Consider the following 24,729-nt stretch of genomic DNA (forward strand, 5'->3'; position numbering starts at 1 on the left):
CTACAAGTAACTAAACCTACCCACGTGACGCGGGAGTTTTTTCCCCGCCACATTTTTTTTGGCTCCTCCCCACCCCCGCCTTGGAGCCAATCAGGTTTCGTTCCCTCCTACCCACGTGACACGAGATTTTTTTTTATCCCGCTAAATTATTTTGGCGTCTCGCCCTCCTCGCTACGCCTTGGAGCCAATCAGGTTTGAGTCCTCTCTACCCACGTGACGTGATATGTTTTTCCCGCCAAATTTTTTGTGACTCCTTTTCCTCGGCCAGGCGCCGTTTTTAAAGTCGTGAGGTGCGGTTTTGATATTTTTTTTATTTCGGAGCAGAAATTAACGACGATGACGACCCCCCAGGGGTGCGAGATCGCCTCTCGTGAGGGAAAACGTGAGGTAAAAAGTGGCCTCAAATGTCCAGCCCGTGATTCGCAGATAGTTTACAAATGCACTGTTGAGTTTATGGGCAGTGATGAGTCTATGGGACAGTGCTGAGTCTATGGGGCAGTGCTGAGTCTATGGGGACAGTGTTGAGTCTATGGGGCAGTGCTGAGTCTATGGCACAGTGATGAGTCTATGGGACAGTGCTGAGTCTATGGGACAGTGCTGAGTCTATGGCACAGTGCTGAGTCTATGGGACAGTGCTGAGTCTATGGGACAGTGCTGAGTCTATGGGACAGTGTTGAGTCTATGGGACAGTGCTGAGTCTATGGGACAGTGTTGAGTCTATGGGACAGTGCTGAGTCTATGGGACAGTGCTGAATCTATGGGACAGTGGTGGGTCTATGGGGCAGTGCTGAGTCTATGGGACAGTGCTGAGTCTATGGGACAGTGCTGAGTCTATGGGGCAGTGCTGAGTCTATGGGACAGTGCTGAGTCTATGGGACAGTGCTGAGTCTATGGGACAGTGCTGAGTCTATGGGGCAGTGCTGAGTCTATGGGACAGTGTTGAGTCTATGGGGCAGTGTTGAGTCTATGGGACAGTGCTGAGTCTATGGGGCAGTGCTGAGGCTATGGTCATTGACAAAATACAAACGATTTAATTTGTGAATAGTTTACCTCGTGAGGGGCATAAGATGTGCCAGTATTCGTCGAGATGACTGTTTTCTTTACACCCCGCGAGTCATTTATTGCTTAAAGGAGACATCGTGGAGGGAAACAATGGGAGTGATATAAAACTACATCTGTGTGCTTTGTGGTTGTTCCTACACGAATGTAGACTGTAGTAATGGTTATTAACCAGAGTGTACTGACAGTCTATAATGTAGACTGTAGTAATGGTTATTAAGTATGGTGAGTGTACTGACAGTCTATAATGTAGACTGTAGTAATGGTTATTAAGTATGGTGAGTGTACTGACAGTCTATAATGTAGACTGTAGTAATGGTTATTAAGTATGGTGAGTGTACTGACAGTCTATAATGTAGACTGTAGTAATGGTTATTAACCAGAGTGTACTGACAGTCTATAATGTAGACTGTAGTAATGGTTATTAAGTATGGTGAGTGTACTGACAGTCTATAATGTAGTCTGTAGCCTGGTTATTAAGTATGGTGAGTGTACTGACAGTCTATAATGTAAACTGTAGCCTGGTTATTAAGTATGGTGAGTGTACTGAGAGTCTATAATGTAGACTGTAGTAATGGTTATTAATTCTGGGTGAGTGTACTGACAGTCTATAATGTAGACTGTAGTAATGGTTATTAAGTATGGTGAGTGTACTGATAGTCTATAATGTAGACTGTAGTAATGGTTATTAAGTATGGTGAGTGTACTGACAGTCTATAATGTAGACTGTAGTAATGGTTATTAAGTATGGTGAGTGTACTGACAGTCTATAATGTAGACTGTAGTAATGGTTATTAAGTATGGTGAGTGTACTGAGAGTCTATAATGTAGACTGTAGCCTGGTTATTAAGTATGGTGAGTGTACTGACAGTCTATAATGCAAACTGTAGCCTGGTTATTAAGTATGGTGAGTGTACTGAGAGTCTATAATGTAGACTGTAGTAATGGTTATTAATTCTGGGTGAGTGTACTGACAGTCTATAATGTAGACTGTAGTAATGGTTATTAAGTATGGTGAGTGTACTGATAGTCTTTAATGTAGACTGTAGTAATGGTTATTAAGTATGGTGAGTGTACTGACAGTCTATAATGTAGACTGTAGTAATGGTTATTAAGTATGGTGAGTGTACTGACAGTCTATAATGTAGACTGTAGTAATGGTTATTAAGTATGGTGAGTGTACTGACAGTCTATAATGTAGACTGTAGTAATGGTTATTAACCAGAGTGTACTGACAGTCTATAATGTAGACTGTAGTAATGGTTATTAAGTATGGTGAGTGTACTGACAGTCTATAATGTAGTCTGTAGCCTGGTTATTAAGTATGGTGAGTGTACTGACAGTCTATAATGTAGACTGTAGTAATGGTTATTAAGTATTGTGAGTGTACTGACAGGCTATAATGTAGACTGTAGCCTGGTTATTAAGTATGGTGAGTGTACTGACAGTCTATAATGTAGACTGTAGCCTGGTTATTAAGTATGGTGAGTGTACTGATAGTCTATAATGTAGACTGTAGTAATGGTTATTAAGTATGGTGAGTGTACTGACAGTCTATAATGTAGACTGTAGTAATGGTTATTAAGTATGGTGAGTGTACTGACAGTCTATAATGTAGACTGTAGTAATGGTTATTAAGTATGGTGAGTGTACTGACAGCCTATAATGCAAACTGTAGCCTGGTTATTAAGTATGGTGAGTGTACTGAGAGTCTATAATGTAGACTGTAGTAATGGTTATTAATTCTGGGTGAGTGTACTGACAGTCTATAATGTAGACTGTAGTAATGGTTATTAAGTATGGTGAGTGTACTGATAGTCTTTAATGTAGACTGTAGTAATGGTTATTAAGTATGGTGAGTGTACTGACAGTCTATAATGTAGACTGTAGTAATGGTTATTAAGCTGAGTGAGTGTACTAGCAGTCTATAATGTAGACTGTAGCCTGGTTATTAAGCTGGGTGAGTACTGAAAGTCTATAATGTAGACTGTAGTAATGGTTATTAAGTATGGTGAGTGTACTGACAGTCTATAATGTAGACTGTAGTAATGGTTATTAAGCTGAGTGAGTGTACTGACAGTTTATAATGTAGACTGTAGTAATGGTTATTAAGCTGAGTGAGTGTACTGACAGTTTATAATGTAGACTGTAGTAATGGTTATTAAGTATGGTGAGTGTACTGAGAGTCTATAATGTAGACTGTAGCCTGGTTATTAAGTATGGTGAGTGTACTGACAGTCTATAATGTAAACTGTAGCCTGGTTATTAAGTATGGTGAGTGTACTGAGAGTCTATAATGTAGACTGTAGTAATGGTTATTAATTCTGGGTGAGTGTACTGACAGTCTATAATGTAGACTGTAGTAATGGTTATTAAGTATGGTGAGTGTACTGATAGTCTATAATGTAGACTGTAGTAATGGTTATTAAGTATGGTGACTGTACTGACAGTCTATAATGTAGACTGTAGTAATGGTTATTAAGTATGGTGAGTGTACTGACAGTCTATAATGCAAACTGTAGCCTGGTTATTAAGTATGGTGAGTGTACTGAGAGTCTATAATGTAGACTGTAGTAATGGTTATTAATTCTGGGTGAGTGTACTGACAGTCTATAATGTAGACTGTAGTAATGGTTATTAAGTATGGTGAGTGTACTGATAGTCTTTAATGTAGACTGTAGTAATGGTTATTAAGTATGGTGAGTGTACTGACAGTCTATAATGTAGACTGTAGTAATGGTTATTAAGCTGAGTGAGTGTACTAGCAGTCTATAATGTAGACTGTAGCCTGGTTATTAAGCTGGGTGAGTGTACTGAAAGTCTATAATGTAGACTGTAGTAATGGTTATTAAGTATGGTGAGTGTACTTACAGTCTATAATGTAGACTGTAGTAATGGTTATTAAGTATGGTGAGTGTACTGACAGTCTATAATGTAGACTGTAGTAATGGTTATTAAGTATGGTGAGTGTACTGACAGTCTATAATGTAGACTGTAGTAATGGTTATTAACCAGAGTGTACTGACAGTCTATAATGTAGACTGTAGTAATGGTTATTAAGCTGAGTGAGTGTACTGACAGTCTATAATGTAGACTGTAGCCTGGTTATTAAGCTGAGTGTACTGACAGTCTATAATGTAGACTGTAGTAATGGTTATTTATTATGGTGAGTGTACTGACAGTCTATAATGTAGACTGTAGTAATGGTTATTAAGTATGGTGAGTGTACTGACAGTCTATAATGTAGACTGTAGTAATGGTTATTAACCTGAGTGAGTTTACTGACAGTCTATAATGTAGACTGTAGTAATGGTTATTAAGTATGGAGAGTGTACTGACAGTCTATAATGTAGACTGTAGTAATGGTTATTAAGCTGAGTGAGTGTACTGACAGTCTATAATGTAGACTGTAGCCTGGTTATTAAGCTGAGTGTACTGACAGTCTATAATGTAGACTGTAGTAATGGTTATTTATTATGGTGAGTGTACTGACAGTCTATAATGTAGACTGTAGTAATGGTTATTAAGTATGGTGAGTTTACTGACAGTCTATAATGTAGACTGTAGTAATGGTTATTAACCTGAGTGAGTGTACTGACAGTCTATAATGTAGACTGTAGCCTGGTTCTTAACCTTGGTGAGTGTACTGACAGTCTATAATGTAGACTAGTAATGGTTATTAACCTGAGTGAGTGTACTGACAGTCTATAATGTAGACTGTAGCCTGGTTATTCAGCTGGATGAGTGTACTGACAGTCTATAATGTAGACTGTAGCCTGGTTATTAAGTATGGTGAGTGTACTGACAGTCTATAATGTAGACTGTAGTAATGGTTATTAAGCTGAGTTAGTGTACTGACAGTCTATAATGTAGACTGTAGCCTGGTTATTAAGCTGAGTGTACTGACAGTCTATAATGTAGACTGTAGTAATGGTTATTATGGTGAGTGTACTGACAGTCTATAATGTAGACTGTAGTAATGGTTATTAAGTATGGTGAGTGTACTGACAGTCTATAATGTAGACTGTAGCCTGGTTCTTAACCTTGGTGAGTGTACTGACAGTCTATAATGTAGACTAGTAATGGTTATTAACCTGAGTGAGTGTACTGACAGTCTATAATGTAGACTGTAGTAATGGTTATTAAGCTGAGTGAGTGTACTGACAGTCTATAATGTAGACTGTAGCCTGGTTATTCAGCTGGGTGAGTGTACTGACAGTCTATAATGTAGACTGTAGCCTGGTTATTAAGCTGGGTGAGTGTACTGAAAGTCTATAATGTAGACTGTAGTAATGGTTATTAAGTATGGTGAGTGTACTGACAGTCTATAATGTAGACTGTAGTAATGGTTATTAAGTATGGTGAGTGTACTGACAGTCTATAATGTAGACTGTAGTAATGGTTATTAAGTATGGTGAGTGTACTGACAGTCTATAATGTAGACTAGTAATGGTTATTAACCTGAGTGAGTGTACTGACAGTCTATAATGTAGACTGTAGTAATGGTTATTAAGTATGGTGAGTGTACTGACAGTCTATAATGTAGACTGTAGTAATGGTTATTAAGTATGGTGAGTGTACTGACAGTCTATAATGTAGACTGTAGCCTGGTTATTAAGCTGGGTGAGTGTACTGAAAGTCTATAATGTAGACTGTAGTAATGGTTATTAAGTATGGTGAGTGTACTGACAGTCTATAATGTAGACTGTAGTAATGGTTATTAAGTATGGTGAGTGTACTGACAGTCTATAATGTAGACTGTAGTAATGGTTATTAAGTATGGTGAGTGTACTGACAGTCTATAATGTAGACTGTAGTAATGGTTATTAACCAGAGTGTACTGACAGTCTATAATGTAGACTGTAGTAATGGTTATTAAGTATGGTGAGTGTACTGACAGTCTATAATGTAGTCTGTAGCCTGGTTATTAAGTATGGTGAGTGTACTGACAGTCTATAATGTAAACTGTAGCCTGGTTATTAAGTATGGTGAGTGTACTGAGAGTCTATAATGTAGACTGTAGTAATGGTTATTAAGCTGAGTGAGTGTACTGACAGTTTATAATGTAGACTGTAGTAATGGTTATTAAGTATGGTGAGTGTACTGAGAGTCTATAATGTAGACTGTAGCCTGGTTATTAAGTATGGTGAGTGTACTGACAGTCTATAATGTAAACTGTAGCCTGGTTATTAAGTATGGTGAGTGTACTGAGAGTCTATAATGTAGACTGTAGTAATGGTTATTAATTCTGGGTGAGTGTACTGACAGTCTATAATGTAGACTGTAGTAATGGTTATTAAGTATGGTGAGTGTACTGACAGTCTATAATGTAGACTGTAGTAATGGTTATTAAGTATGGTGAGTGTACTGACAGTCTATAATGTAGACTGTAGTAATGGTTATTAAGTATGGTGAGTGTACTGAGAGTCTATAATGTAGACTGTAGCCTGGTTATTAAGTATGGTGAGTGTACTGACAGTCTATAATGTAAACTGTAGCCTGGTTATTAAGTATGGTGAGTGTACTGAGAGTCTATAATGTAGACTGTAGTAATGGTTATTAATTCTGGGTGAGTGTACTGACAGTCTATAATGTAGACTGTAGTAATGGTTATTAAGTATGGTGAGTGTACTGATAGTCTTTAATGTAGACTGTAGTAATGGTTATTAAGTATGGTGAGTGTACTGACAGTCTATAATGTAGACTGTAGTAATGGTTATTAAGCTGAGTGAGTGTACTAGCAGTCTATAATGTAGACTGTAGCCTGGTTATTAAGCTGGGTGAGTGTACTGAAAGTCTATAATGTAGACTGTAGTAATGGTTATTAAGTATGGTGAGTGTACTGACAGTCTATAATGTAGACTGTAGTAATGGTTATTAAGTATGGTGAGTGTACTGACAGTCTATAATGTAGACTGTAGTAATGGTTATTAAGTATGGTGAGTGTACTGACAGTCTATAATGTAGACTGTTGTAATGGTTATTAAGTATGGTGAGTGTGCTGACAGTCTATAATGTAGACTGTAGCCTGGTTATTAAGTATGGTGAGTGTACTGACAGTCTATAATGTAGACTGTAGTAATGGTTAAGTATGGTGAGTGTACTGACAGTCTATAATGTAGACTGTAGTAATGGTTATTAACCTGAGTGAGTTTACTGACAGTCTATAATGTAGACTGTAGTAATGGTTATTAAGTATGGAGAGTGTACTGACAGTCTATAATGTAGACTGTAGTAATGGTTATTAAGCTGAGTGAGTGTACTGACAGTCTATAATGTAGACTGTAGCCTGGTTATTAAGCTGAGTGTACTGACAGTCTATAATGTAGACTGTAGTAATGGTTATTTATTATGGTGAGTGTACTGACAGTCTATAATGTAGACTGTAGTAATGGTTATTAAGTATGGTGAGTGTACTGACAGTCTATAATGTAGACTGTAGTAATGGTTATTAACCTGAGTGAGTTTACTGACAGTCTATAATGTAGACTGTAGTAATGGTTATTAAGTATGGAGAGTGTACTGACAGTCTATAATGTAGACTGTAGTAATGGTTATTAAGCTGAGTGAGTGTACTGACAGTCTATAATGTAGACTGTAGCCTGGTTATTAAGCTGAGTGTACTGACAGTCTATAATGTAGACTGTAGTAATGGTTATTTATTATGGTGAGTGTACTGACAGTCTATAATGTAGACTGTAGTAATGGTTATTAAGTATGGTGAGTTTACTGACAGTCTATAATGTAGACTGTAGTAATGGTTATTAACCTGAGTGAGTGTACTGACAGTCTATAATGTAGACTGTAGCCTGGTTCTTAACCTTGGTGAGTGTACTGACAGTCTATAATGTAGACTAGTAATGGTTATTAACCTGAGTGAGTGTACTGACAGTCTATAATGTAGACTGTAGCCTGGTTATTCAGCTGGATGAGTGTACTGACAGTCTATAATGTAGACTGTAGCCTGGTTATTAAGTATGGTGAGTGTACTGACAGTCTATAATGTAGACTGTAGTAATGGTTATTAAGCTGAGTTAGTGTACTGACAGTCTATAATGTAGACTGTAGCCTGGTTATTAAGCTGAGTGTACTGACAGTCTATAATGTAGACTGTAGTAATGGTTATTTATTATGGTGAGTGTACTGACAGTCTATAATGTAAACTGTAGTAATGGTTATTAAGTATGGTGAGTGTACTGACAGTCTATAATGTAGACTGTAGCCTGGTTCTTAACCTTGGTGAGTGTACTGACAGTCTATAATGTAGACTAGTAATGGTTATTAACCTGAGTGAGTGTACTGACAGTCTATAATGTAGACTGTAGTAATGGTTATTAAGCTGAGTGAGTGTACTGACAGTCTATAATGTAGACTGTAGCCTGGTTATTCAGCTGGGTGAGTGTACTGACAGTCTATAATGTAGACTGTAGCCTGGTTATTAAGTATGGTGAGTGTACTGACAGTCTATAATGTAGACTGTAGTAATGGTTATTAAGTATGGTGAGTGTACTGACAGTCTAGAATGTAGACTGTAGCCTGGTTATTCAGCTGGGTGAGTGTACTGACAGTCTATAATGTAGACTGTAGTAATGGTTATTAAGTATGGTGAGTGTACTGACAGTCTATAATGTAGACTGTAGCCTGGTTGTTAAGTACGGTGAGTGTACTGACAGTCTATAATGTAGACTGTAGTAATGGTTATTAAGCTGAGTGAGTGTACTGACAGTCTATAATGTAGGCTGTAGTAATGGTTATTAAGTATGGTGAGTGTACTGACAGTCTATAATGTAGACTGAAGCCTGGTTATTAAGTATGGTGAGTGTACTGACAGTCTATAATGTAGACTGTAGTAATGGTTATTAAGCTGAGTGAGTGTACTGACAGTCTATAATGTAGACTGTAGCCTGGTTATTCAGCTGGGTGAGTGTACTGACAGTCTATAATGTAGACTAGTAATGGTTATTAAGTATGGTGAGTGTACTGACAGTCTATAATGCAGACTGTAGTAATGGTTATTAAGTATGGTGAGTGTACTGACAGTCTAGAATGTAGACTGTAGCCTGGTTATTCAGCTGGGTGAGTGTACTGACAGTCTATAATGTAGGCTGTAGTAATGGTTATTAAGTATGGTGAGTGTACTGACAGTCTATAATGTAGACTGAAGCCTGGTTATTAAGTATGGTGAGTGTACTGACAGTCTATAATGTAGACTGTAGTAATGGTTATTAAGCTGAGTGAGTGTACTGACAGTCTATAATGTAGACTAGTAATGGTTATTAAGTATGGTGAGTTTACTGACAGTCTATAATGTAGACTGTAGTAATGGTTATTAACCTGAGTGAGTGTACTGACAGTCTATAATGTAGACTGTAGCCTGGTTATTCAGCTGGGTGAGTGTACCAACAGTCTATAATGTAGACTGTAGCCTGGTTATTCAGCTGGGTGAGTGTACTGACAGTCTATAATGTAGACTAGTAATGGTTATTAAGTATGGTGAGTGTACTGACAGTCTATAATGCAGACTGTAGTAATGGTTATTAAGTATGGTGAGTGTACTGACAGTCTAGAATGTAGACTGTAGCCTGGTTATTCAGCTGGGTGAGTGTACTGACAGTCTATAATGTAGGCTGTAGTAATGGTTATTAAGTATGGTGAGTGTACTGACAGTCTATAATGTAGACTGAAGCCTGGTTATTAAGTATGGTGAGTGTACTGACAGTCTATAATGTAGACTGTAGTAATGGTTATTAAGCTGAGTGAGTGTACTGACAGTCTATAATGTAGACTAGTAATGGTTATTAAGTATGGTGAGTTTACTGACAGTCTATAATGTAGACTGTAGTAATGGTTATTAACCTGAGTGAGTGTACTGACAGTCTATAATGTAGACTGTAGCCTGGTTATTCAGCTGGGTGAGTGTACCAACAGTCTATAATGTAGACTGTAGCCTGGTTATTAAGAATGGTGAGTGTACTGACAGTCTATAATGCAGACTGTAGTAATGGTTATTAAGTATGGTGAGTGTACTGACAGTCTAGAATGTAGACTGTAGCCTGGTTATTCAGCTGGGTGAGTGTACTGACAGTCTATAATGTAGGCTGTAGTAATGGTTATTAAGTATGGTGAGTGTACTGACAGTCTATAATGTCGACTGAAGCCTGGTTATTAAGTATGGTGAGTGTACTGACAGTCTATAATGTAGACTGTAGTAATGGTTATTAAGCTGAGTGAGTGTACTGACAGTCTATAATGTAGGCTGTAGTAATGGTTATTAAGTATGGTGAGTGTACTGACAGTCTATAATGTAGACTGTAGCCTGGTTATTAAGCTGAGTGTACTGACAGTCTATAATGTAGACTGTAGTAATGGTTATTTATTATGGTGAGTGTACTGACAGTCTATAATGTAGACTAGTAATGGTTATTAAGTATGGTGAGTTTACTGACAGTCTATAATGTAGACTGTAGTAATGGTTATTAACCTGAGTGAGTGGTCTGACAGTCTATAATGTAGACTGTAGCCTGGTTATTCAGCTGGGTGAGTGTACTGACAGTCTATAATGTAGACTAGTAATGGTTATTAACCTGAGTGAGTGTACTGACAGTCTATAATGTAGACTGTAGTAATGGTTATTAAGCTGAGTGAGTGTACTGACAGTCTATAATGTAGACTGTAGCCTGGTTATTCAGCTGGGTGAGTGTACTGACAGTCTATAATGTAGACTGTAGCCTGGTTATTAAGAATGGTGCGTGTACTGACAGTCTATAATGTAGACTGTAGTAATAGTTATTAAGTATGGTGAGTGTACTGACAGTCTATAATGTAGACTGTAGCCTGGTTATTCAGCTGGGTGAGTGTACTGACAGTCTAGAATGTAGACTGTAGCCTGGTTATTCAGCTGGGTGAGTGTACTGACAGTCTATAATGTAGACTGTAGTAATGGTTATTAAGTATGGTGAGTATACTGACAGTCTATAATGTAGACTGTAGCCTGGTTATTAAGTATGGTGAGTGTACTGACAGTCTATAATGTAGACTGTAGTAATGGTTATTAAGCTGAGTGAGTGTACTGACAGTCTATAATGTAGGCTGTAGTAATGGTTATTAAGTATGGTGAGTGTACTGACAGTCTATAATGTCGACTGAAGCCTGGTTATTAAGTATGGTGAGTGTACTGACAGTCTATAATGTAGACTGTAGTAATGGTTATTAAGCTGAGTGAGTGTACTGACAGTCTATAATGTAGGCTGTAGTAATGGTTATTAAGTATGGTGAGTGTACTGACAGTCTATAATGTAGACTGTAGCCTGGTTATTAAGTATGGTGAGTTTACTGACAGTCTATAATGTAGACTGTAGCCTGGTTATTAAGCTGAGTGTACTGACAGTCTATAATGTAGACTGTAGTAACGGTTATTTATTATGGTGAGTGTACTGACAGTCTATAATGTAGACTAGTAATGGTTATTAAGTATGGTGAGTTTACTGACAGTCTATAATGTAGACTGTAGTAATGGTTATTAACCTGAGTGAGTGTACTGACAGTCTATAATGTAGACTGTAGCCTGGTTCTTAACCTTGGTGAGTGTACTGACAGTCTATAATGTAGACTGTAGTAATAGTTATTAAGTATGGTGAGTGTACTGACAGTCTATAATGTAGACTGTAGTAATGGTTATTAAGTATGGTGAGTGTACTGACAGTCTAGAATGTAGACTGTAGTAATGGTTATTAAGCTGAATGAGTGTACTGACAGTCTATAATGTAGACTGTAGTAATGGTTATTAAGTATGGTGAGTGTACTGGCAGTCTATAATGTAGACTGTAGTAATGGTTATTTATTATGGTGAGTGTACTGACAGTCTATAATGTAGACTGTAGTAATGGTTATTAAGTATGGTGAGTGTACTGACAGTCTATAATGTAGACTGTAGCCTGGTTCTTAACCTTGGTGAGTGTACTGACAGTCTATAATGTAGACTAGTAATGGTTATTAACCTGAGTGAGTGTACTGACAGTCTATAATGTAGACTGTAGTAATGGTTATTAAGCTGAGTGAGTGTACTGACAGTCTATAATGTAGACTGTAGCCTGGTTATTCAGCTGGGTGAGTGTACTGACAGTCTATAATGTAGACTGTTGTAATGGTTATTAAGTATGGTGAGTGTACTGGCAGTCTATAATGTAGACTGTAGTAATGGTTATTAAGTATGGTGAGTGTACTGGCAGTCTATAATGTAGACTGTAGTAATGGTTATTAAGTATGGTGAGTGTACTGACAGTCTATAATGTAGACTGTAGTAATGGTTATTAAGCTGAGTGAGTGTACTGACAGTCTATAATGTAGGCTGTAGTAATGGTTATTAAGCTGAGTGTACTGACAGTCTATAATGTAGACTGTAGTAATGGTTATTTATTATGGTGAGTGTACTGACAGTCTATAATGTAGACTAGTAATGGTTATTAAGTATGGTGAGTTTACTGACAGTCTATAATGTAGACTGTAGTAATGGTTATTAACCTGAGTGAGTGTACTGACAGTCTATAATGTAGACTGTAGCCTGGTTATTCAGCTGGGTGAGTGTACTGACAGTCTATAATGTAGACTAGTAATGGTTATTAAGTATGGTGAGTGTACTGACAGTCTATAATGCAGACTGTAGTAATGGTTATTAAGTATGGTGAGTGTACTGACAGTCTAGAATGTAGACTGTAGCCTGGTTATTCAGCTGGGTGAGTGTACTGACAGTCTATAATGTAGGCTGTAGTAATGGTTATTAAGTATGGTGAGTGTACTGACAGTCTATAATGTAGACTGAAGCCTGGTTATTAAGTATGGTGAGTGTACTGACAGTCTATAATGTAGACTGTAGTAATGGTTATTAAGCTGAGTGAGTGTACTGACAGTCTATAATGTAGACTAGTAATGGTTATTAAGTATGGTGAGTTTACTGACAGTCTATAATGTAGACTGTAGTAATGGTTATTAACCTGAGTGAGTGTACTGACAGTCTATAATGTAGACTGTAGCCTGGTTATTCAGCTGGGTGAGTGTACCAACAGTCTATAATGTAGACTGTAGCCTGGTTATTCAGCTGGGTGAGTGTACTGACAGTCTATAATGTAGACTAGTAATGGTTATTAAGTATGGTGAGTGTACTGACAGTCTATAATGCAGACTGTAGTAATGGTTATTAAGTATGGTGAGTGTACTGACAGTCTAGAATGTAGACTGTAGCCTGGTTATTCAGCTGGGTGAGTGTACTGACAGTCTATAATGTAGGCTGTAGTAATGGTTATTAAGTATGGTGAGTGTACTGACAGTCTATAATGTAGACTGAAGCCTGGTTATTAAGTATGGTGAGTGTACTGACAGTCTATAATGTAGACTGTAGTAATGGTTATTAAGCTGAGTGAGTGTACTGACAGTCTATAATGTAGACTAGTAATGGTTATTAAGTATGGTGAGTTTACTGACAGTCTATAATGTAGACTGTAGTAATGGTTATTAACCTGAGTGAGTGTACTGACAGTCTATAATGTAGACTGTAGCCTGGTTATTCAGCTGGGTGAGTGTACCAACAGTCTATAATGTAGACTGTAGCCTGGTTATTAAGAATGGTGAGTGTACTGACAGTCTATAATGCAGACTGTAGTAATGGTTATTAAGTATGGTGAGTGTACTGACAGTCTAGAATGTAGACTGTAGCCTGGTTATTCAGCTGGGTGAGTGTGCTGACAGTCTATAATGTAGGCTGTAGTAATGGTTATTAAGTATGGTGAGTGTACTGACAGTCTATAATGTCGACTGAAGCCTGGTTATTAAGTATGGTGAGTGTACTGACAGTCTATAATGTAGACTGTAGTAATGGTTATTAAGCTGAGTGAGTGTACTGACAGTCTATAATGTAGGCTGTAGTAATGGTTATTAAGTATGGTGAGTGTACTGACAGTCTATAATGTAGACTGTAGCCTGGTTATTAAGCTGAGTGTACTGACAGTCTATAATGTAGACTGTAGTAATGGTTATTTATTATGGTGAGTGTACTGACAGTCTATAATGTAGACTAGTAATGGTTATTAAGTATGGTGAGTTTACTGACAGTCTATAATGTAGACTGTAGTAATGGTTATTAACCTGAGTGAGTGGTCTGACAGTCTATAATGTAGACTGTAGCCTGGTTATTCAGCTGGGTGAGTGTACTGACAGTCTATAATGTAGACTAGTAATGGTTATTAACCTGAGTGAGTGTACTGACAGTCTATAATGTAGACTGTAGTAATGGTTATTAAGCTGAGTGAGTGTACTGACAGTCTATAATGTAGACTGTAGCCTGGTTATTCAGCTGGGTGAGTGTACTGACAGTCTATAATGTAGACTGTAGCCTGGTTATTAAGAATGGTGCGTGTACTGACAGTCTATAATGTAGACTGTAGTAATAGTTATTAAGTATGGTGAGTGTACTGACAGTCTATAATGTAGACTGTAGCCTGGTTATTCAGCTGGGTGAGTGTACTGACAGTCTAGAATGTAGACTGTAGCCTGGTTATTCAGCTGGGTGAGTGTACTGACAGTCTATAATGTAGACTGTAGTAATGGTTATTAAGTATGGTGAGTATACTGACAGTCTATAATGTAGACTGTAGCCTGGTTATTAAGTATGGTGAGTGTACTGACAGTCTATAATGTCGACTGAAGCCTGGTTATTAAGTATGGTGAGTGTACTGACAGTCTATAATGTAGACTGTAGTAATGGTTATTAAGCTGAGTGAGTGTACTGACAGTCTATAATGTAGGCTGTAGTAATGGTTATTAAGTATGGTGAGTGTACTGACAGTCTATAATGTAGACTGTAGCCTGGTTATTAAGTATGGTGAGTTTACTGACAGTCTATAATGTAGACTGTAGCCTGGTTATTAAGCTGAGTGTACTGACAGTCTATAATGTAGACTGTAGTAACGGTTATTTATTATGGTGAGTGTACTGACAGTCTATAATGTAGACTAGTAATGGTTATTAAGTATGGTGAGTTTACTGACAGTCTATAATGTAGACTGTAGTAATGGTTATTAACCTGAGTGAGTGTACTGACAGTCTATAATGTAGACTGTAGCCTGGTTCTTAACCTTGGTGAGTGTACTGACAGTCTATAATGTAGACTGTAGTAATGGTTATTAAGTATGGTGAGTGTACTGGCAGTCTATAATGTAGACTGTAGTAATGGTTATTTATTATGGTGAGTGTACTGACAGTCTATAATGTAGACTGTAGTAATGGTTATTAAGTATGGTGAGTGTACTGACAGTCTATAATGTAGACTGTAGCCTGGTTCTTAACCTTGGTGAGTGTACTGACAGTCTATAATGTAGACTAGTAATGGTTATTAACCTGAGTGAGTGTACTGACAGTCTATAATGTAGACTGTAGTAATGGTTATTAAGCTGAGTGAGTGTACTGACAGTCTATAATGTAGACTGTAGCCTGGTTATTCAGCTGGGTGAGTGTACTGACAGTCTATAATGTAGACTGTTGTAATGGTTATTAAGTATGGTGAGTGTACTGGCAGTCTATAATGTAGACTGTAGTAATGGTTATTAAGTATGGTGAGTGTACTGGCAGTCTATAATGTAGACTGTAGTAATGGTTATTAAGTATGGTGAGTGTACTGACAGTCTATAATGTAGACTGTAGTAATGGTTATTAAGCTGAGTGAGTGTACTGACAGTCTATAATGTAGGCTGTAGTAATGGTTATTAAGCTGAGTGTACTGACAGTCTATAATGTAGACTGTAGTAATGGTTATTTATTATGGTGAGTGTACTGACAGTCTATAATGTAGACTAGTAATGGTTATTAAGTATGGTGAGTTTACTGACAGTCTATAATGTAGACTGTAGTAATGGTTATTAACCTGAGTGAGTGTACTGACAGTCTATAATGTAGACTGTAGCCTGGTTATTCAGCTGGGTGAGTGTACTGACAGTCTATAATGTAGACTAGTAATGGTTATTAAGTATGGTGAGTGTACTGACAGTCTATAATGCAGACTGTAGTAATGGTTATTAAGTATGGTGAGTGTACTGACAGTCTAGAATGTAGACTGTAGCCTGGTTATTCAGCTGGGTGAGTGTACTGACAGTCTATAATGTAGGCTGTAGTAATGGTTATTAAGTATGGTGAGTGTACTGACAGTCTATAATGTAGACTGAAGCCTGGTTATTAAGTATGGTGAGTGTACTGACAGTCTATAATGTAGACTGTAGTAATGGTTATTAAGCTGAGTGAGTGTACTGACAGTCTATAATGTAGACTAGTAATGGTTATTAAGTATGGTGAGTTTACTGACAGTCTATAATGTAGACTGTAGTAATGGTTATTAACCTGAGTGAGTGTACTGACAGTCTATAATGTAGACTGTAGCCTGGTTATTCAGCTGGGTGAGTGTACCAACAGTCTATAATGTAGACTGTAGCCTGGTTATTCAGCTGGGTGAGTGTACTGACAGTCTATAATGTAGACTAGTAATGGTTATTAAGTATGGTGAGTGTACTGACAGTCTATAATGCAGACTGTAGTAATGGTTATTAAGTATGGTGAGTGTACTGACAGTCTAGAATGTAGACTGTAGCCTGGTTATTCAGCTGGGTGAGTGTACTGACAGTCTATAATGTAGGCTGTAGTAATGGTTATTAAGTATGGTGAGTGTACTGACAGTCTATAATGTAGACTAGTAATGGTTATTAAGTATGGTGAGTTTACTGACAGTCTATAATGTAGACTGTAGTAATGGTTATTAACCTGAGTGAGTGTACTGACAGTCTATAATGTAGACTGTAGCCTGGTTATTCAGCTGGGTGAGTGTACCAACAGTCTATAATGTAGACTGTAGCCTGGTTATTAAGAATGGTGAGTGTACTGACAGTCTATAATGCAGACTGTAGTAATGGTTATTAAGTATGGTGAGTGTACTGACAGTCTAGAATGTAGACTGTAGCCTGGTTATTCAGCTGGGTGAGTGTGCTGACAGTCTATAATGTAGGCTGTAGTAATGGTTATTAAGTATGGTGAGTGTACTGACAGTCTATAATGTCGACTGAAGCCTGGTTATTAAGTATGGTGAGTGTACTGACAGTCTATAATGTAGACTGTAGTAATGGTTATTAAGCTGAGTGAGTGTACTGACAGTCTATAATGTAGGCTGTAGTAATGGTTATTAAGTATGGTGAGTGTACTGACAGTCTATAATGTAGACTGTAGCCTGGTTATTAAGCTGAGTGTACTGACAGTCTATAATGTAGACTGTAGTAATGGTTATTTATTATGGTGAGTGTACTGACAGTCTATAATGTAGACTAGTAATGGTTATTAAGTATGGTGAGTTTACTGACAGTCTATAATGTAGACTGTAGTAATGGTTATTAACCTGAGTGAGTGGTCTGACAGTCTATAATGTAGACTGTAGCCTGGTTATTCAGCTGGGTGAGTGTACTGACAGTCTATAATGTAGACTAGTAATGGTTATTAACCTGAGTGAGTGTACTGACAGTCTATAATGTAGACTGTAGTAATGGTTATTAAGCTGAGTGAGTGTACTGACAGTCTATAATGTAGACTGTAGCCTGGTTATTCAGCTGGGTGAGTGTACTGACAGTCTATAATGTAGACTGTAGCCTGGTTATTAAGAATGGTGCGTGTACTGACAGTCTATAATGTAGACTGTAGTAATAGTTATTAAGTATGGTGAGTGTACTGACAGTCTATAATGTAGACTGTAGCCTGGTTATTCAGCTGGGTGAGTGTACTGACAGTCTAGAATGTAGACTGTAGCCTGGTTATTCAGCTGGGTGAGTGTACTGACAGTCTATAATGTAGACTGTAGTAATGGTTATTAAGTATGGTGAGTGTACTGACAGTCTATAATGTAGACTGTAGCCTGGTTATTAAGTATGGTGAGTGTACTGACAGTCTATAATGTAGACTGTAGTAATGGTTATTAAGCTGAGTGAGTGTACTGACAGTCTATAATGTAGGCTGTAGTAATGGTTATTAAGTATGGTGAGTGTACTGACAGTCTATAATGTCGACTGAAGCCTGGTTATTAAGTATGGTGAGTGTACTGACAGTCTATAATGTAGACTGTAGTAATGGTTATTAAGCTGAGTGAGTGTACTGACAGTCTATAATGTAGGCTGTAGTAATGGTTATTAAGTATGGTGAGTGTACTGACAGTCTATAATGTAGACTGTAGCCTGGTTATTAAGTATGGTGAGTTTACTGACAGTCTATAATGTAGACTGTAGCCTGGTTATTAAGCTGAGTGTACTGACAGTCTATAATGTAGACTGTAGTAACGGTTATTTATTATGGTGAGTGTACTGACAGTCTATAATGTAGACTAGTAATGGTTATTAAGTATGGTGAGTTTACTGACAGTCTATAATGTAGACTGTAGTAATGGTTATTAACCTGAGTGAGTGTACTGACAGTCTATAATGTAGACTGTAGCCTGGTTCTTAACCTTGGTGAGTGTACTGACAGTCTATAATGTAGACTGTAGTAATAGTTATTAAGTATGGTGAGTGTACTGACAGTCTATAATGTAGACTGTAGTAATGGTTATTAAGTATGGTGAGTGTACTGACAGTCTAGAATGTAGACTGTAGTAATGGTTATTAAGCTGAATGAGTGTACTGACAGTCTATAATGTAGACTGTAGTAATGGTTATTAAGTATGGTGAGTGTACTGGCAGTCTATAATGTAGACTGTAGTAATGGTTATTTATTATGGTGAGTGTACTGACAGTCTATAATGTAGACTGTAGTAATGGTTATTAAGTATGGTGAGTGTACTGACAGTCTATAATGTAGACTGTAGCCTGGTTCTTAACCTTGGTGAGTGTACTGACAGTCTATAATGTAGACTAGTAATGGTTATTAACCTGAGTGAGTGTACTGACAGTCTATAATGTAGACTGTAGTAATGGTTATTAAGCTGAGTGAGTGTACTGACAGTCTATAATGTAGACTGTAGCCTGGTTATTCAGCTGGGTGAGTGTACTGACAGTCTATAATGTAGACTGTTGTAATGGTTATTAAGTATGGTGAGTGTACTGGCAGTCTATAATGTAGACTGTAGTAATGGTTATTAAGTATGGTGAGTGTACTGACAGTCTATAATGTAGACTGTAGTAATGGTTATTAAGCTGAGTGAGTGTACTGGCAGTCTATAATGTAGACTGTAGCGGTACGTAGCTAACCGTGCTAATTGTGTTTTGGTTGCATTTTGCACAATTATAATCGTACAATATGGCACCAATCTTTAGCACGAATGTTCAGTTTTATCCTGAACATTCAGCTCTGACACTTTCAGTGAATACCTGAAATGATTTCCATTGAGAATGTCAATCTCTTGACGCTTAAGGGGAAAATACCCCGGTGGGTTATGACCACGCGATGCCTCGCATTCACCAAGACAATGCAGTGAATGTGCTAGGGGAAAGTAAGCACATTAAGAGCAAATATCCTAAAAAATTTTTTTTTATAAAACTTGACCATAACGTACTCTTTGGCTTTTTCGGTGAAGTCACATAACGGCCAGCATGGTTTTTTTTCCCTCCAAATGTTTTTGTAATCTGTGCACATGACCTGATGAAACGAATAACCTTTTTTATTTAAATAACCCACGTGACAGATCCAACTCATCTCTCTTCTTAAACTATAAACTAGTTTTCTATTTTATTGTACAAGGTAAGGACCACTGAGCTATGTAGCGTTTTTTCACAAGCGACCTGCCCATCACAAATGAAAGCTCAACACAAAGTGACTTCATCGTGTGGAAATGTATTGCAGTTAAATATTTTAAATGCGTGATGTTAATTCTAAATCTGGAGGGGGGGAAACCGGAGGAACCAGAAACAAATCCACGTGACCACGAGGCGAGAGACACTCACACTCCAAATATACTACCAGCAGCTCCACTGTCAACAACAACAACCGCAGTTCGCCACCAAGTGGCGGTGACGTCACCACGACGCTTGTGCCAGGCCATGTGCACCTTGAGGCCACGTGAAATGTCGAACGCCCGCTGGCAGGAGGTCACGGGGCAGACCCAGGTGCCACGGGTCGACTGACTGAGACGACTGGCTGATGCACCACCTGTGCCCCCTACTGTGCCAACTTGCTGTCCTCAACGGATGGCACCTCAGCCAGCCAATCACAGTGGGTGACTTCCTCCAATATTTGAGGCACCGCAACCTCAGCAGGGTCATCCCCACTTTGTCCCACGTTTTCCTGGCTGAGGGATTTCCCCTTTCCCAGGACCTCAGGAATGCTCAGAAAATCTGCAAACCTGTTCCTGGGGGTCGGATATTGGATCACCGTTCTTTCCCCTAATGACGGTAATAGGTGTGGCGCTGCAGGTTACTTTTTTGATGGAGTTAAATAGAGATTTGTGATCGCGGGCCACTGAGGCAGACTCCATCTCCTCAGCAACCCGCGACCACCACCCATCCTTGCAGCGCCTCACGGCTCCCCGAACCTCCGAGCGAAGGCTGCGGTAAGCCTCCTCATTCTCCGACGTGGGACGCTGTAGCCGATGAGAGTGGGCCTGTCGATTTTTCTCAGCCAGCTTGAACACCTCCTCTTGTCAGCCAGGGTCTCTGGGGAGGTCTGGACCGTGTACCCAAAGCAGCCATTGCAACTACATGAGCTACAGTCCTAAACCTCGCCCATTTCCCCTCGACATCAAGAGGAGTGGGAGGCGATGCCAATCCCAGCCGCAAGCGATGATGAAATTCTCGTTTGTAACTTTCATCAGCTAGCTGAGACCATGCCACTAAGGGTTTGAATGGGGTCCTGGGTGTACACCCACCACCGGAGTGGAAGAATTGCAGGTGCATCTTACAGATGACAAGTCGATGGTCAGTGGGCAGATCAGCTCCACGGTCGGTCCTGGTGTCAAGGACATGGGCTCGCATTCGCTGTTCCGTCACTATGTAGTCCAGCAGATGTTCTTGCTTGGACCCGGCATGCATCCATGATGTGGTGTGGATGCTCCGATGCCGGAACAGTGTGTTGGTAATTACAAGCCCATGGGCTGCACAAAAATTTAGCAGCCTCCTGCCGTTGTTATTGAGCTGATCTGCCCGATGCCTTCCAATTACTCCAGACCAGGTGCCAGCATCATGACTAACTTGGGCATTGAAGTCACCCAACAAGATGACTATCCCGAGGGGCCACTTTAGCCAGCACCTGTGACAGGAGGTCATAGAAGGCATTTGACTCATTGGCCTTGCTTGCATCCCTCCACGGATGTTCGTCTTTGGTGGGGGCATAAGTTACCATGACCACCACTCCTCGCCTGTGGTTGATGGGAAGGCGAGCCCAAAGTAGCCTGGAGCTTACAGCTTCCCACACCTCATCACCACGCTCCCACAGCCCTTCATTCTTTTATTCAGAAAAAGAGCCACACCCTGTTGTTTGGCAGTCTCCTGCCCCGTATAGAGGACTGTCCACCCCTCATGGTGGCAGGAGCCAGAGCCGGTCCACAGGACCTCCTTATTACCACAGAGATCCAGGCGGTACCGGTCCAGCTCTTGACAGAGGAGTGGCAGCCTCTCCTCCGCAGTGAGCATTCGAACATTCCACGTGGCCACACGTAGTGTTTTTTTTGTTGTTTTTGGAGGAGCCCCGAGAGGAAGGATTCAGTCTCCTGGCTCCGCCAAATGGGGTTTGGTCAGGAGACGTCATAGACGCCTGTCCCCCCGGGGCCTCCGGCACAAGCTTATTTATAAAATGTTGTGGTCGTGGTTTAGTGGTAATTAATTGGAGGTGGAGGGGTTTCCAGCCCTTCACACCTGTCCAGAGCCCCCACTTAGCCACTGTGGTGGTTACAAACGCCATGAGGGGAAAGGCCAATCCGAATTGGCCCCCCCCCCCGGCACTGCCCACGGCAGCATTGCCCGTCCGGCACCACAAGGAGGTAGGGGGTTGTTTTGCCGGACACCACCACCATTACCACCACTACTACCACCAACACTACCACCACCATTACACCACCACTACTACCACCACCACTAGCACCACCACCACTTCCACCACTTCCACCATTACCACCACTACTACCATACACTACCATCACTACCACCACCACCATTACCACCACTACTACCAGCAACACTACCACCACCATTACACCACCACTACTACCACCACCACTAGCACCATCACCACCACCACTTCTACCGCCACTTCCACCATTACCACCACCACCACCACTACTACCATACACTACCATCACTACCACCAATACCACCACCACCACTACTACCGTACACTACAATCACTACCATCACCACCACCATTACCAACATCACTACAATCACTGACCACCACCGCTACCACCAATACCACCACCACTACCAGGACGTTTGCGTGCTGAATGCTGGAATCTGATCCCGCGTCTCCTCCCTCTCCTCCGGCCCTCCCCCCTCACCAGTGGCCTCCCAGACGGCCTCCCCCGGCCCGGGCCCCGGCCCCGGCCATGGCCACGGCCGCCCCCTCCGTGAGGGCTCGCTCCTCCTGGCCCATCCGGGTGCCCAAGCGCTCCGCGGACGACGCCGGAGGAGGAGGAGCCGAGTCCCACGCGGCGCCCTCCAAGGTCGCTCGCCCGCTCCACGACGACGACGCTGGGGGGCCGGGGCCCGCGCCGGGGCCTCCCCGCCACGACCGTCATCTTCGTCGCCCCGTGACGTTCCGGGCTCTCGAGGGGGGGCGCCGCTGCCGGGAGACTCCGGCGGCGGCGGCGCCCCCCCAGGAGAGCTTCCGTGGCGGCGGCGGCGGCAGTGGCGGCGCCCGGACGACGCCGACGCCGGGAATCGGCCCGAGGGTCGCCCCGGAGCGCGGAGACGGCGGCGGAGAGTCGGGGCCGGCGCTTGGCGCTGACGAGGCAGCGGGCGAGGAGGAGGCGGAGGAGGAGGAGGCGGAGAGACGCAGGGAGGCCGCGTTTGGACCGCGTGCGGCGTGGAAGAGACACTTCGACTTTTGGTGGCAGGGCGTGGGCAGGAGGGCGAGCAGCAGGAGGGGCGGAGGAGGAGGCGGAGCGAGAGGAGAAGGAGGGGAAGAGGAGGCCGAGGCGGCGATGAAGGCGGAGGAGGAAGAGGAGGAGGAGGTTTTGACCGGGCAGTCGTCGCTAAGCAAGCGGCGGGAGGCGGCGGCGGCGGATTGCCCGGCGGGACCGAATCCCGATCCCTGCCCGGGCTCCTCTACCTGCCGCGCTCCTCCGCCTCCTAAGCCTCCTCCGCCTCCTTCTCCTCCGCCGCCGCTGGCGGCGGCGGCGGTCGCGGGCAAGCGGCGCTCGGCCCCGCGTGGGGCGACGTTCCACTTCTCCTCGCTGATGACGCGGCCGCTGGCTGAGCCGCCGCCACCGCCCACCGGGAGGCGCCGGGGTCGCGCCCTGGAGAAGCAGCGACGGAAACAAATTCAGCAACAATACCGGCAGCAGAGAGCGTCGTCATCGTCGTCCAGCTGTTGGTCGTTCTCGGACGCATCGTCGTCGTCGTCGTCTTCATCGCCGGAGGAGGTGGTGGAGGGTGACGAGGTGAAGGAGCGGAGGGACGAGGAGGAGGTGGTGGAGGGTAACGAGGTGAAGGAGCGGAGGGACGAGGAGGAGGAGGAGGTGGTGGAGTCTACGGGGGGCGTCCGCAGGCTGTTGCTGAAGTTTTGCGTCAGTCGCCTGCAGCCGAGCATTGACAGAGCACAAGACGATGGGGAGGTGGCGGACAACGAGGAGGAGAACGAGGAGGAGGAGAGGAAGACGAGGAGGAGGAGGAGGAAGAAGAAGAGGACGAGGAGGAGGAGGAGGAGGAGGGGACTACGGAGATCACGCAGTGCAGCCGATGATGGCGACTGCAAGTCGGGCGACGAGATGGAGGAGGAGGAGGCGGAGGAGGAGAGGGTGGCGAGTCTCAAGAGGATGGAGGAGTGCCGGATTCTCAAGCAGATAGACGACATCATGGCTGAGATACCCCAGCTGGAGGGGAGATGCAGGGTGAGGAGGAGGAGGAGATGAGGTGTAGGGTGGTGAGGAGGGGCTGGGTGGTGAGGTGTAGGGTGGTGAGGAGGGGCTGGGTGGTGAGGTGTAGGGTGGTGAGGAGGGGCTGGGTTGTGAGGTGTAGGGTGGTGAGGAGGGGCTGGGTGGTGAGGTGTAGGGTGGTGAGGAGGAGGGTGAGGAGACTCCAGGGCAGCGGGTGAGGGCGTTGGGAGTGGCTCACTCGCTCGGACACTCAGTCACTCACTCAGTCACTCACTCAGTCACTCACTCAGACACTCAGTCAGACACTCAGTCACTCACTCAGACACTCAGTCACTCACTCAGTCACTCAGCCACTCACTCAGAAACTCACTCAGACACTCAGTCACTCACTCAGTCACTCACTCAGACACTTACTCAGACACTCACTCAGACAGTCACTCACTCAGTCACTCACTCAGACACTCACTCAGACACTCAGTCACTCAGACACTCAGTCACTCAGACACGTACTCAGACACTCAGTCACTCACTCAGTCACTCAGTCACTCACTTAGACACTCAGTCACTCAGACACGTACTCAGACACTCAGTCACTCACTCAGACAGTCACTCACTCAGACACTCAGTCACTCAGACAC

The 24,729-nt window shown here is 41.9% G+C and overlaps 1 protein-coding gene across 1 annotated transcript; it reads left to right on the forward strand.

Moving 5' to 3' along the window:
* Window positions 1–245: 245 nt before the first annotated feature.
* Window positions 246–24,127, forward strand: LOC142910754 (uncharacterized). Its single transcript, XM_076060149.1, has 2 exons — window positions 246–387; window positions 22,556–24,127. Exons 1-2 carry the CDS (start codon window positions 337–339, stop codon window positions 24,125–24,127), a joined length of 1,623 nt encoding a protein of 540 aa, XP_075916264.1. The 5' UTR covers window positions 246–336.
* The last annotated feature ends 602 nt before the right edge of the window (window positions 24,128–24,729 follow it).

The sequence above is a fragment of the Petromyzon marinus genome, unplaced genomic scaffold (genome assembly GCF_048934315.1).
Source record: "Petromyzon marinus isolate PM22_M1 ecotype Great Lakes invasive population unplaced genomic scaffold, UKy_Petmar_22M1.pri1.0 PM_G_Scaffold_150, whole genome shotgun sequence".
NCBI classification, from domain to species: domain Eukaryota; kingdom Metazoa; phylum Chordata; class Hyperoartia; order Petromyzontiformes; family Petromyzontidae; genus Petromyzon; species Petromyzon marinus.

Excerpts from the sequence above, each read along its gene's own strand:
- LOC142910754 (XM_076060149.1), top strand. The coding sequence starts at position 337 with ATGACGACCCCCCAGGGGTGCGAGATCGCCTCTCGTGAGGGAAAACGT. Across the intron at positions 388-22,555 it reads CTCGTGAGGGAAAACGTGAG|TGGCCTCCCAGACGGCCTCC; the intron begins GTAAAAAGTGGC and ends CCCCCTCACCAG.